Source organism: Alligator sinensis, unplaced genomic scaffold (assembly GCF_000455745.1).
Source record: "Alligator sinensis unplaced genomic scaffold, ASM45574v1 scaffold1010_1, whole genome shotgun sequence".
Taxonomy (NCBI): Eukaryota; Metazoa; Chordata; order Crocodylia; family Alligatoridae; genus Alligator; species Alligator sinensis.
The window spans coordinates 763849-777208 of NW_005842624.1; the positions used below are offsets into that span (position 1 = coordinate 763849).

The 13360-nt window shown below is 42.1% G+C and overlaps 1 protein-coding gene across 1 annotated transcript in view; it reads left to right on the forward strand.

Moving 5' to 3' along the window:
- Positions 1-4013: 4013 nt before the first annotated feature.
- FBXL3 (F-box and leucine rich repeat protein 3) overlaps positions 4014-13360 on the forward strand; it is a 24092-nt gene continuing 14745 nt past the window's right edge. The window contains exon 1 of the mRNA XM_006033358.3: positions 4014-4880. Within this exon, the coding sequence (XP_006033420.1) occupies positions 4515-4880 (366 nt within the window). The 5' untranslated portion in view covers positions 4014-4514. The remainder of the gene's footprint in view (positions 4881-13360) is intronic.

The following is a 13360-nucleotide window of genomic DNA, read 5'->3' on the forward strand; positions in this document are numbered from 1 at the left end:
ATGAGCTCTTGAAAGAAGGCAGCTCAGAGATGCAGCATATAGACCTGTTGCATCAAGTACATAAGGAGAGGCCAAGTTTTCATGAGCTGTTGAGTTTGCATGCTCAGATGCTGTGAATGGAGGGCACACAAAGGGCATGGAGGGGAGTGAGTAATTGGATTACAATAGGTGGGCAAAGAGCGGGGAGCGGAGCAGCATTGCAACTCTTCACAACCAGTAGCAGGTTTGTCCTGACATGTTAATGCATAGCCATTAACATCTGCAAAGGTGTTTGTGCCAGGAAGCTTGCAAAGAACATTTTTTTCTATTTAGTTGGTCTAATAAAAAGTATCACATCTGCCCAAAGAACCTTGTCTGCAAAGATGTAGTGGTGTTTACATGAAGGTAGGGACATATGCGAGAGAGAGGATGCTGTCACTTCTGAGGAAGTTGACATTTGAGAGCTAAAAGCTTCCAGCCTCTGTTACTTCTGCAGCCTGGTAGGTTGGCTCTTTCTGTGTTTGGTGATAGGTGCAGCCGAGAGCATGAGTTTTTAGAAATGATTTTTTTCTTTATCTGTTACCTGTCATCTGCACTCTGGAGACTCAAGGTTCCCACAGATTTTGGAAAATGATCCAGAATTTACTATTGGTGCTTCTCTATCTGGGCTGTATGGAGATTTAACGCAGTCAGCTGGAGTACCTGGAGATCATCTGAGGCAGTTAATTTAGCCCCAGTTAGATTTGAATTTCAGTTTAACCTGCCTCGACCACAGCAGAATGTGAGATTTTTTTTTTTCCCTCCCACCCTTGGTGCGCACATGTTGGATCCTGCTTACTGTTTCCTTGCTATCTCCTGTGTGAGTAAATAAAAACAAACAAACAAAAACCTGTCACTTGACTATAACACTCAAATAAGTAGGCTTTTGTGGCACAGGCATAATAAATTGTAGGTTTATGTTTATGAGTGTGTGAATTGCTGTGGGTAAGTCAAAGAAGAAGACGGAGCTTTCTGTAGTGGGGGCATGGTCCTCTCTCTGGGATCTCTTGAGCATATATTAACTTTCTTTTACAGGAGCAGGATGTTGGCTGCTGTGGTTCCCTTGCTTTACCTTTGTCTTATGCTGCTTCAGGTTTGACTTAGATCAGAGGTGTGCAATTATTTGGGCTGGAGGGTCACTTAAGGAGTTTTGGAGAGCTCTTGCAGGGGAGAGAGGGGGAAATTCATATGGTCTGGCACCCACTGCCAGGGGCACCGGACAGAGCAGGGAGGTGGGTGAGGTCTTCATGGAGACTAGTCCTAGACCCATGTGGGCAGGGTGCACTCAGCCAGGTGGATGAGATGGGATGGGGCCGCAGGCAGGAATTGGTGCCTGGGATCACAAGGTGGAAACAACGAGGGGCAGAGCCACGATCTGCTCCCTGCCCATCCCTGTGACAGGCATCAGTTCCATGGGCAGGGACATGCCAGGAGCAGACTGCAGGTCTTCCCCAGGTGTCACTGCCCGGCAGTCCCAGCCCCGCCTGCCTGTCTGTGGCTGGGGGGCCCTGGCAGTGGAGCCTGGGTCTGGGGCTGGAGGCCTGTCTGTGGCTGGGGTGCCTTGGCAGTGGAGCCTGGATCTGGGGCTGGAGACACTGGCAGCAGCAGCTGGGCAGAGAGAGCCACCACCACAAAGGCTACTGGGAGGCTGATCCTACTGCTGCCCCTGCCATGTGCACGAGGGTGGCAGGACCAGCTGGATGCACCATGGCCCCAGCTGCCCCCTGCGTCTAGTCTGGCTAGGGCCAAGGGACCTGCCCCAGACTGGATAGAATCCCTTGGTGGGCCAGATCTGGCCTCAGGGCCACATTTTCCTCCCCCTAGATTAGATTATGGGTTTGTATGATATGGTTTGAATAGGGATGATCCTGCCTCAGGTGGGAGATCAGACTATTTGACCTTTTGGAGGTCCCTTCCAGCCGTGCCTCTCTGATTTTGTGCTTTTTCATGGCGTTTCTGAAGAACAGTCTAGTCTTGCAGTCATTGGCAATTGTCTGAAAAAATAGGGAGGTTGAAAGGAGGAAGAACTACTGTTTGTCAGTATTTTTCAAATCAGTAGTTGGGTATATTCGCATCATACTGCAAAGAAGACCAATCCATACTTGCAAATTTTAACTCTGACTCGTGTCGTATCCAAAAAAAATATGTTAATAGAAGGGTTTGATGGGGGGCACAGAAGGTAGGAGATGTGGTTAAGCATTGATGGATATTTTGTGACACAACTGATATTAGGTAAACAGTGGTATCTTGTTCTAGATATATGTTTTATTATTTGTTAGCTCTAATGCTGTGAGCTTGTTTATAAAGCATGGGGAATTGCCAAGCTTCAAAATGAAAATATACTGTTCTTTATGATAGTACTTAAGTATCTTGCTTCCTTCTCTGCCCCTATGTGGTGGTCGTGTTGTGAGAAAAGGGTTCAGTTAAAAATATAAAGTTCTGAATTCTTCCTACTTCTTCAAAAAAATATTTGTAATATGCGCATACAGATGTATTTGTTTGTTTAATTCTGTATGCTTGGTTTATACATGGCAAGTAAGTGAGGAGCGTAATTAAAATGTTTCCATTTTTAGTTTTGTTCCAAAATGCCTTAAAGGTTACGTACCATATTTTTTTCACATTTGCCATTCTTCCATACCTTCTTTTTAAGAGGCAGCTTGAGGAAAATATAATCTTCCTAGAAGAAACTAGCAGAAAAACAAAAACATCAGGCTCAGCTGAGCCTGCTGCTAGCCCTGTGGATAGACAGTGTGTGGGGTCCAGAGCACTTTGTATCCTGTTCCATGCCAGGGCCATGCATTCCCCTGCTCCAGTGTGTAGGACCAGGTCATCTGGCTGAGGGGCTCCTCTCAGGTCCAGAAGTAGGGAAGCAATGGCAATGTTAATTGTTCTGGCTCCTAGCAACCTTTTAGGATAAGGTTTTCTCACATAATGTGCACCCTAATTTTTCACAAAATAGATATTTGTAAAAATCCGTTAAGAGAAAACATAACTAAAATTTGGGACCTTTTGAACATATTTTTAAAAATTCTTTTCCTTTGTAATAGGCAATGCAAGGTACAGTTTGACTAAGAATGTTTTGGAGAAACTGTGTACAGTTGAGAACTAGCTACCTGTTTGCCTTATTGTTAGTCAAATAACATTTGAATGCTTAATTAGGGTGTGAATCATGTCCATCCCTATGTTTAGTCCTGTGGTTCTACATCTTTTTAGGTACATGGTTCTTCTCATTAGGTTTAAGGTATCCCCAGCTAGCTCGGTTGGTTGGTTTTGTTTTGTTTTGTTTTGTTTTTTTTGACAGAGAAAAATAAGAGCAATTCTCTTGTTGCAAAACACTGAAAGACCACAGCAGGTCAAAATGTTTTTGACACTAAGGATTCCTATTTGAAATCTCTGGGTTTATCATGTGAATCGTATGTAAGTGTTTGCACACCTAAGAGTGCTGCGTCCCAGGGTGCTGCAGCATCCTAGCTGATAGTCACTGATTTAGCCTAACAACTTAACTATATAGTATTTATGAAAAGCAGTTGTTAAGCAGATTAAAAAAGCTGGTGTTGATTGTTACCCTTCTTAGCAGTCTTAAATAAGGCAGGAATGAATGGGCCTGGAACAGTACTGTTGTTCATTCAGGAAGCTGGCAAAGTCTTATTTGAGGCAAATAGATGAGATTGATGATGGGAGCTCTTGCTATCTATTCCGTTGTCTATTTTGTGGATTTATAATTGTGGGGCTGTTTTATCAGGAATAATTCATAAGTATTGAAAGTGATACTATAATATTTTGTTTTAAACTAACTAAAAGCTGTCCCTTCATAAAGTGCCTGTTAAATACATAGTCTGAGTTTTTTAATTTTTTTTTTTTTAATATTAATTCAATCCAGCTTTTCTGTATCCTTATTGATCCAGACTATCTGGTTGGGGAGATAAGAATGGCCAACAACACGACCACTAAATATGCTTGGGCCATTCTTCCCCTTTCTTTCCAGGCACATATTTGCTTGCTGCCTCTGCTGATATTCCTGCTTACATGAGTAAGGCTTTAAGAACAGTGCTCATGTGAGCTGGCTGTAAGATGGTTCATAAAAATGTTTTCATTCTAGTAATGAGAGGAAGTGCAAATGACGATTAAGAAGGCAGTGAAACTGACTGGATACAAAGTGCCCTTTAAATTGGAAATAAAAGCACTTAAAGCAATATTATTTTCTAATCTTTCTGTTGTATTTATTGTAATTTGTGAAGGGTACAAAGCATTTGGAGGGTAATGTGATCCCAGCATTTTCTTTACAGCTCTAAAAACAAAAAATACATTTGCAGGTTCAGAGGATATCTCACAAAAAAAAAATTCTTTTTCACTTCAGTATTTTCCATATGATAGAAAAGCAACATTCATAAATATAGAGAAAATACTTACCTTGTGGAAACTTCATTCTGTTGCAGTACTTAATATTTTTATATATTGGGGATATATGTGGACTGACACTGTTTCACTTTGATAGAATGAAGCGAGGAAGGAAAAACAGTGAGGCCAACCATAGTTGTTCAGAAGAGGAGATTGGAAAAGAATCCAAGAAACAGAAGACTACAAGCAAAGAATCCACTGAAATATCTCAAAGTCCTGATTGGGCTAACTTGCTTCAAGACATTATTCTGCAGGTGTTTCAGTACCTTCCTCTTCTTGATCGTGCTCATGCATCACAGGTCTGCCGAAGCTGGAATCAAGTGTTTCATATGCCTGATCTCTGGAGATGTTTTGAATTTGAACTGAATCAGCCAGCTACATCTTACTTGAGGGCTACACATCCTGAGCTCATCAAGCAGATAATTAAAAGGCATTCCAATCATCTACAGTATGTTAGCTTCAAGGTAACATCTTTTTTTTTTTTATATTGTTTGAAAATAAGTAATTTGTTTTGAAAATCATATTTTGAATTGGGTTTAAAATGGAACAGGTTAACTAACATTGTGTCTAATTTAAAGTAGGTATGGTTTAAGATAATATTTCCTTAATATCCTAAAGTGTTAATTTAATACATGAAAACTAAATGCAAATACGGCATTATGGGATGTAACATTTTGCTATCAATTGAGTAATAATTGGAGTGAATAAATAATTGAGCTTTTACTCTGTCGGTGAATGGTGAGAATATGCAGATGTGAACAAAGCATTTGAACGCAATGGTATGTTCCTTAATTCAAAGAAATTGCTATTTGAAATGAACTGCCAATAAATGTAAATTTAAAAAATCTGACAACTCGGTGGACTGGACTAATTATGAAAATTGTCACTGGAAACTAGAGGTGTCAGACATCTGGCCTGCAGGGCTTCTTGCTGCAGTAGGGACAGGGCTGGCTGTGGGGTGGTCTATCCTCTCAGAGGCTGTCTTGGACTTCTGTATGAGCAGAACCAGTTCTCAGGTTCAGAGTTCTCCAGAACTTGAATTGGTTGATGGGCCATATTCCCTCTCAGCAGGCAAGGGGTTACCTTGCTCCCCCCCCCCCTTCCCACTGCTGAATTATTTTTTTTGATCTGCTGGGATGAAAAATTGTAGCAGTCAGCAATGGCAGACTGCTAGCAGGGAATATAGCCTGCCAGCTGATTTGGGTTTGCCTCTGCTGTAGAGGGATCTGGCAGTTAGAATTCTGTACAGGGATTCAATACTTATTCTGTACAAGGAAATATTTGCAAAACAGTTAATGAGTGGAAAGGTTTTCTATTAATGTAAATAAAATAAAGAGTTTTTGAGAATCAAAAAAAGTTAAAATAAATGTTTGTGCTTGTTTTGAAAATGATCCAGGAAACTTTCTTGGCTGGTGCCTAAGCTAGAAGTTGCCAAACTCTGTAGGTGTCTGGGAAAGCTTTTAAGTTCAGATTCAGAAGGTGGGGTGTTTTAAGGCCTGCTTCTGTGAGCATCCAGAAGCATCTTTAGTATTTGCAGTGCTGTACAGCTTAGCATTTATCTTCAGCCCAAGCACAAACAGGATCCCCAAACTGTGTTTCCCCAACAAAGTCCATTAGGGTCAGCAGGTATGCTTTGAAAACACCTGACACACAATGCAGTGGTAATTTATGCTTTCTTTTAATACTGCACAGCAGCAGGTTTGGTCAAAGTGATCCTCTTATTTATATAATAGGTTCATGGCCAGAATGTTTCTTCAAGGTGTGAAAGACTTGTGAATAGGTACACCTACAAGTTTACTGTCTCTTTTCAGGGTGCCCTGACAGCCACACTGAGTTAGTTTTAAGGTGGTTTGAACTAAATCAGCCAGTAATGCTTTACTTGAAGGCTGAGCTAATCAAGCAGATCATTAAGTCATCTACAGTGTACGGGCTACAAGGTAATCATGTTTGAATATAAACAGAGGTCTGCCCAGCTCAAGGAGGCAGCTGGCCAATTTTGTGAGAAGATCATGGGGGCAGCCACCATTTTTGCAGGCTGATTGCAGCAGTCCGTCCTCAGTGGCCATCTAGGGAGCCAGCATTTTATTTTCAGACATTGCCTGATTTCATGGGCAATACCAGATTTCTGTGAAATCCATGAAATCGTGATGTTGATAGGTCCCTAAATATAAAACTTCAAATAAAGTAGTATGGCAAAAAAACTTCTTTTTTTTTTTCAGAGGGAGAGAAACTCACTGTGTAGCTGAGTGCAAGGGTTTGGCAATTTGTTGCTCATGGGCCAAATCTGGCCCACACTTCTAAGAATGATTAGCCAATCCTAGCTGGAATGTCTGTGCCAGGCACCACTTCCACTCTCTGGCTTGGTGAATCTTGATTTCTCATTTTTTGTTCATCAGGAAGGATGGACAGTTTCTCCTGCCAATGTTTATGGCATTGATCAGAGAAGTGGGAGATGTGGTTTGAATCTCCATGGACAGAGTAGGGAATTGAACCCAGGTTGTCCTCGTCTGAATGAATGTTCTACTCAAACTGTTGTATGGAAAGAGAAACATTTCCACCAACTCTTCTAACATTGCCACCAACTCATGGTTAAAAAGAGAAGAGTAGCCATTTAATTTTTAAAGCAGTAATTTAGATGCATACCTTCAGAATTCAGAATAAAGGGAAACCCATTCTTCTGCAGCCTTGGATAAGATGCCAAAGCTGTGAGTATGGGTGTGTTTGGGTTGGAGTTAAAGAATTGAGTGGAGTTGCAGACACTATGGAGCAGGGATGTCAAACTAACCTGTCTCTGTGGGCTGGATGATCTACCCCTCAGCCCAGCCCAGTAACTCAAGCCTCACCAGTCGGCATGTAGGGCTGATCCCACACGGTGCCAGGTGCAGCAAGCACCCTGTCCTGGTTCCCTTGTACTGTGGCAGAGCAAGCCCCAGTGTGATACTGGCGCATGCTGTTTGAGGTGCATAGGGCTGGGCTGGGCATGCATGCTGCACATGACACTGGGCAGCACAGGGTGTGTGCTGCATGTAGTGCTTTGCTGGACCAACTGTGTGCTGCCTCTGGCATAGTCAAATGTAGACCAGCCCTGGAGCCAGTGCACAGGGTCAGTCCAACACAGACACCACGTGGTGTGCATTCCAGACTGATTCCTGTGCTGTGTGCAGAGACTGTGATGCTGGGTGCAGCTACACATCACATGGGCTGGATCACAGGGCTCTACAGTCTGAATTTGGCCCGGGGATCATATGTTTGACTTCCCTTCCAGGTAGAGCTAGGATCCAGAATGACCTGAATAAACTAGGTCTGAAATCAGTCAGATGAAACTGTAGTGAAACCAGGACAAGTGTTAAAGTCCATAGGCTGCATGTGGCCTGTGAATAGTTAGGTTGTGATCTCCAGCCCATCTGCTTTTGCTCAGTCTTTTGGCTTTGGTTTCCTGCCCCTGCCCCAAGAGGTGGGGCTGTGCAGTGCAACTCGGGGAGCTGAATGTGAGCCTGGAGCTGCATAGGCATGCAGTGCAGCAGTGAGGGCATAGGCACATGGCATAGTAGTGAGAGCAGAGCCTATGAGCTGCAGCAGGAGAGGGGGCATCTCAGGGGCCCATGGCTTGCCCTGATGTGGCCTGTGCAACATGCAGCTCCCACTAGTATGGTCACAGGACATGCAGCCTCTGGCTGCTTAGAAATTGGATAGGCCTGGTTTATGAGGGGGTTTTTTGCAGGGGGAAAATTATTTGTAGTTGAAAGTGATATTAAAAAAATAGCAGAAAACATGTCTCTCTTCAGAATATGATTTCATTTAGTTTTTCTCCTAAACTCTTTCCAGCAACGAAAAATCATAGCTAAGTTCTTTGCTGGGCTGCCTGAAGAGAAACGGAGTGAAAGTAGTATGACAGGTGAAAGGTAGTGAGTGGTAGACAGAGGGGAAGGATAGGGGGAGATGGAAAAAGGAATCAAGCTAAAATGAAAAACGCATTGGTGAAATGCAGAAGTGTGTGGCAAAGACTAAAAAGAAAAATTCAAAGAAAGGGAAATATGTGGTAAAGAAAGCTGAAGAAGAACAGAGGTATCAGTTTGCAAATCTAGTCCAGATACTAGGTTTTTCTGTAGCTATACCAACTATAGGGTTGGTAGGTAGAAATTCATTTTTGATCCCCAATTTAAAAAAAAACAACAAACCTCTTCATTCCATTTTGGAAGTGCGCATCTATTAAATTTGTGTTCCTCTCCCTTCCCTCCTCACAAGTGAAACTAAAATTTTGACTTTTAATAGATGTTCATGTAGGTTGAATGTTTTGGCTCCTCTCTTGCTAACTGCACGGTTCAGGCCAGCTTGATGCACTTGGCTGTTTCTGTGAATGTGAAAAATGGAGTTCCAGGTCACGATGCAATCTGTTAGTAGAATTCTGGGCAGAATCTTGCACCAAGCTTCCTCCTAGCAGCCTTTCTGTAATCAGTACAAGAGCTTCTTCATGTAGGATAGAAAGGAGTGTTTCAAGGTTCTGAGTGCCAAAAAACACTTCTGCCAAAAATTCTTAAACTTATAGTCTAGAGAAAAAATAAATAGTAAAATAAATATTAATAGTTTTTTATGTGCCCCCTTGCACACTCTTAGGTGCTTCAAGGGACAATGTGATTAAAGGCAGGCAAAGTAATGATAATTATTAACTTTCTCTTTAAAGGACAAAAAATGAGGGCATTTTTAAAATCAAGACTGAAGTATCCGTCCAGAATTACTCAGGAACCCTGTGCTAGTTCATTGGTATATATGAAATAGCCTGTAATGGAGAAATTCCACTGAGGGGTAGGCAAGCTGTTTAGTTTTTCATGGATGACCTGTGCAAGTTTTTCTGAGTAGGCAAGGACTGAAAAAGTCTTAACTTTCTATGTGTTTATAAGGTAAAATAGTTAACTTCTTACTTATAGAGAAGCCATTCAAGAAGTTGTTTTGAAATGAACTCATTGCATTCAAAGTTAAAATTAATATCTATTAATACAAATATTAAGTATTTACATAATTATGTAACTTTACCCAAATTATAGCATTTTTTCTATTCAAGAGTTTCTAATTAAGTAATTTTGGAATTTCATGAGGAGAAACTAGTACTATCTTATATTACAATAGTCTTTCAGTGTTGCATTAAATCAGATGAGCACACAGAGCCAGTTTGGATCAAGCCCACAGACTGGCCCCACATATCAGACAAGTACAGCAGAGTCTATAACATCCCAGCATTTCAAAAATAAAATAATTTTAATAAATCATTTTTGTATTATTATAAAGCTGTATACTGTGAACTTGCTAAGTATTTGTTCTTTTATGTACCTAAAATAATTTAAGAATTTACATAATTTGTAGCTTTTGTTTTTTTTATACTTGAGTTTAAATGGAGGAGAAGGAAGGTGAAAGAGAGGCAACTGCAGAAGGCATTAATTTATTCCCATTGCTTTACCTCGAGAGTACAAATTTGTTAATCTGTAGGAGATGTGTTTCCTGTTGGCCAGCATTCCTTTCAATTAAGGAAAATGGTTGAGGACATTGAGGACTTGTCTGCCATGGCAGTGGCCAATCCCAGAAGGATCAAATTAGCATGGTGCACCCTTCCAGATCCACAAGTATGCTGCAAATCCAGCAAAGCTAATCTGGGCTCCTTCTGTATGTCTACCTTTGCATTACCTGCCTCCAGTGGGCCTGAGTGTTCACTGGGGACAGGTGCAGAGCAGCTTTGCTGGCAGACTGAGTCTGGAGCATCACCAGATTCTGGTGGGCAGAGAGCTTTGTCCCATTGTCTCTGGGCATTACAGCTGCAGCTGTATGAACAAATATATAATGGAACATCTTTGGATGATAAAATGATGATTTAGCCAAAGAAACAGCATGCCTTTCTGGGATTTTTTTGAAGCTTGCCTATGTTTCTAAGGAAAGACTGCTGGGGCAGACCCTGTTGCAGGGGTGGCCATGATGCCCCTGGAGCGCCCCTCAGACCTAGTCACCTCTTTTATTTAGGCAATCTCCCCGTCAACTCACCTACCACACCTTGATGTAATTATACTTTTAGGAATAGGGAGGCTGTCCCAGGGCTCCCCACATGAGATCTCATGCTCATCAGGGCTGCCTCATCTCCCCTTTTAGCCATATCCAAGCCTCACAGATATTACTAAGCATTGGGCATTGAGCCCCATTGTCCAGTCAGTCTCTCATCCATTGGCCTTCAGTTTCAGTATCAACTCCAAGCAGTACAGGCCTCTAAAGTCTCCATCATTGGGGCCTCCTTTAACCATCCCAGCCCCTCCTAGGTTTGGGCCTCTGTACCTTGCACAGTCTCAGCCCCTCCTGGTCTTAGGCCTGCATTCTCTGCCCCTCCTGGCCTCAGGCCTCTGTCTCTTTAACTGTACCTCCAACTATTTCCCAGCCTCTCCAGGGCTTAGGCCTCTGTCCTCTGCCTCTCCTAAGCTCAGGTCTCATTACCTCCCAACAGATTTCACCCTTCATGGGGTACAGCCCCTGGGCCTTGCTTGTTCTTGCCCCTCCTCAGGCCCTGGCCCTGCTTTTCAGGCTAGTTGAGACTTCTACCACCTCTCCAGTCTCAATCCCTAATCCACTGGTCTTGCCCAGCCCTTGCTGCAGCCCTTCTGCTCAGGAGTTATTTTCTCCATGGCTTCCAGGTCAGACTACCTGCCCAGTCAGGCCCTGGGCTTATCCTGCAAGCCCAGCCCATTTTGGGTCATTTGGCTCCCTTGATTGGTCTTTGGTCCATCTGAAGTCAAGCTCCCACAAATAATTAAACAGTGACTCCATAGGTTAGATGGGTCATGTAAGAGACATTGATAGGAAAAAAAAACTTTTAATAATGTCTCTTTTGCTAAAATATTCTTAATTAGGGACTTTTAAAAAGCTTCCTATGCTAATAAGACATTCTGGGGAGCTGAGTAGTCAACAGAAACATATAGGCCTGTCTGGCGTCTGTTTATTTGCTGCTGTTTTGTCAAGTATCAGTTTCAAATTAACTAGTAAACACACTTTTACATAGTCTGGGAAAGACCATATATGGGAGCTATGATGGGAGATGTCCTGAAAAGGAAATGTAACTAACCTTCACTATGAAAAATAAGCTGAAATAATGAAACATTCCTTTCCCCCCCCCCCCCCCTTTTTTTTTTTTTTTAAACTAATTTTGTTCGGTTTTTTTAGGCTTTTTATTTTTAAGTGATCAGTAACTGAGTTTGAGTTTTGTTTTCAGATTTTGCAGAAACATTTTTTTGCTTTCACAGTAACTCAGGCAATTTTTAGGCCAAAGCAATATTAAGAGACCTAAAGAATAATATCAATTTAATAATTAAACTGGAAAAAATCTCCTAGATCAGTGGTTCTCAATTTTTTTGGTACCAGGACCCATTTGTTGACCCACAGTGGCCAGTCCTAACCCAGTAAATAGTTTAAGTAGAAAACAACCCCCTGGCCCTGTTGGTGCTCCTCATTCCTGACCCACTGCCCCCAGACATCTAGTGTGTGGGTCAGGAGGATGGCTTTGTGAGGCAGGGGGGCCCCCAAGCAGCCCCTCACAGGTTGGAATTCTACCAGCCTGCAAGGGAAAACCCACGGTTTCCTACCTTTTTCTCCTTTAAAGGAGAATTCAGTTTGTTTGCAACCCTTTCGTTTATTCTTGTAACCCACTTTTTGAGAAATGCTGTCCTAGATGAACTGTTTAAAATAAAATTGTGAAGGCTTGTGAACTGAGAAATATAGTCAGGAGGTGCAGTGAAAGATCACAACATAGCTCACAATTCCTTTAATGGTCTATTCCCTTTCTTCCTAGTCTTTCTGCAAAGAATGCTTCCCTCCGCAACCACCAACCAACTTTGTAATATAAACTTTCACTGTAGTAATTGTGAGGTAACTGTGGGCCAACCAATATGACTTGAAACTGCATGAGCTTGTGAGAGACGCCTGTTGCTGCTTTAACCAAGACCATAGGGTATCTCTGTGTAAACCTAATTTGGTCCATTATCCTCTAACTTTTTACCTTGTGAGGCTGTACCTTACACTTCACTTGTAGATATTTGCATCTCAGACAGGTCAGGCTTGTAGTGACTAGCATGTTTCCAAGTCTGTCTGCCAGTGAAATTTGTAAATTAACGTGTAAGCTGTCTCAACAGACACAAATAAGATTTCATATTCTTAATCTACAGGTTTGCTTCTCTGTTCATTTAGCTTTAAACTGATTAGTTTGAGTACCACTAGTAGTCTGACTGCAGCATATATAAATATAGTAGTGGTGTTTCATTTTAATCATGGGAAGATGTGGATTTTGGGTTACTTTTTTAAATCTGAAAATTGGGATTTTTTTTTATTAGGGAAAACCAGGACACCTGTTTATAAGACACCAGTATTTTTAGTGACTGCCAACTGCCAGTTGGCTTTTGGATAGTATTTAAGATGTGGGCTTTCAGTGTACAGTCCTCAATCCTGGCAGGTGTCTAGATGAAGGGAGTGTACTTGGTAGCAAAAGACACTCATGGACCCAGAGGGAGACAGCCTTCCATCTTCAGCTCGCTCTGTGCAAAAATGAAGTTTGTTTCCTACCTATGGGGACTTTTTACCATCCTGTACCATCTATACTTTTCCCAGAGCCTGATGAAGAGACTTTGATCTCGAAAGGTTGCAGAAAAGGACAGTTTTCTTGCAATTTCCCAGTTGGTCTAATAAAAGGTATTATTTTGGAACCAATAGTTCTAGTTATTTGTCTGTCTAGTTGAAGGGAAGCATTTCCCCTAGTGTGTTGTTTACCAGTTGAGATCAGCAGAGGTCCGCAAGTTGACTAGTCTCTGGTATTTATGGATAGGGGTCTACTGAACTCAAGGTGGCTGGTCAGTTTCTCAGGCAGATCTTGGGGCGGGGTGCCATATATACAGGATGAGTGCAGCAAACAGATATTTATCCTCCC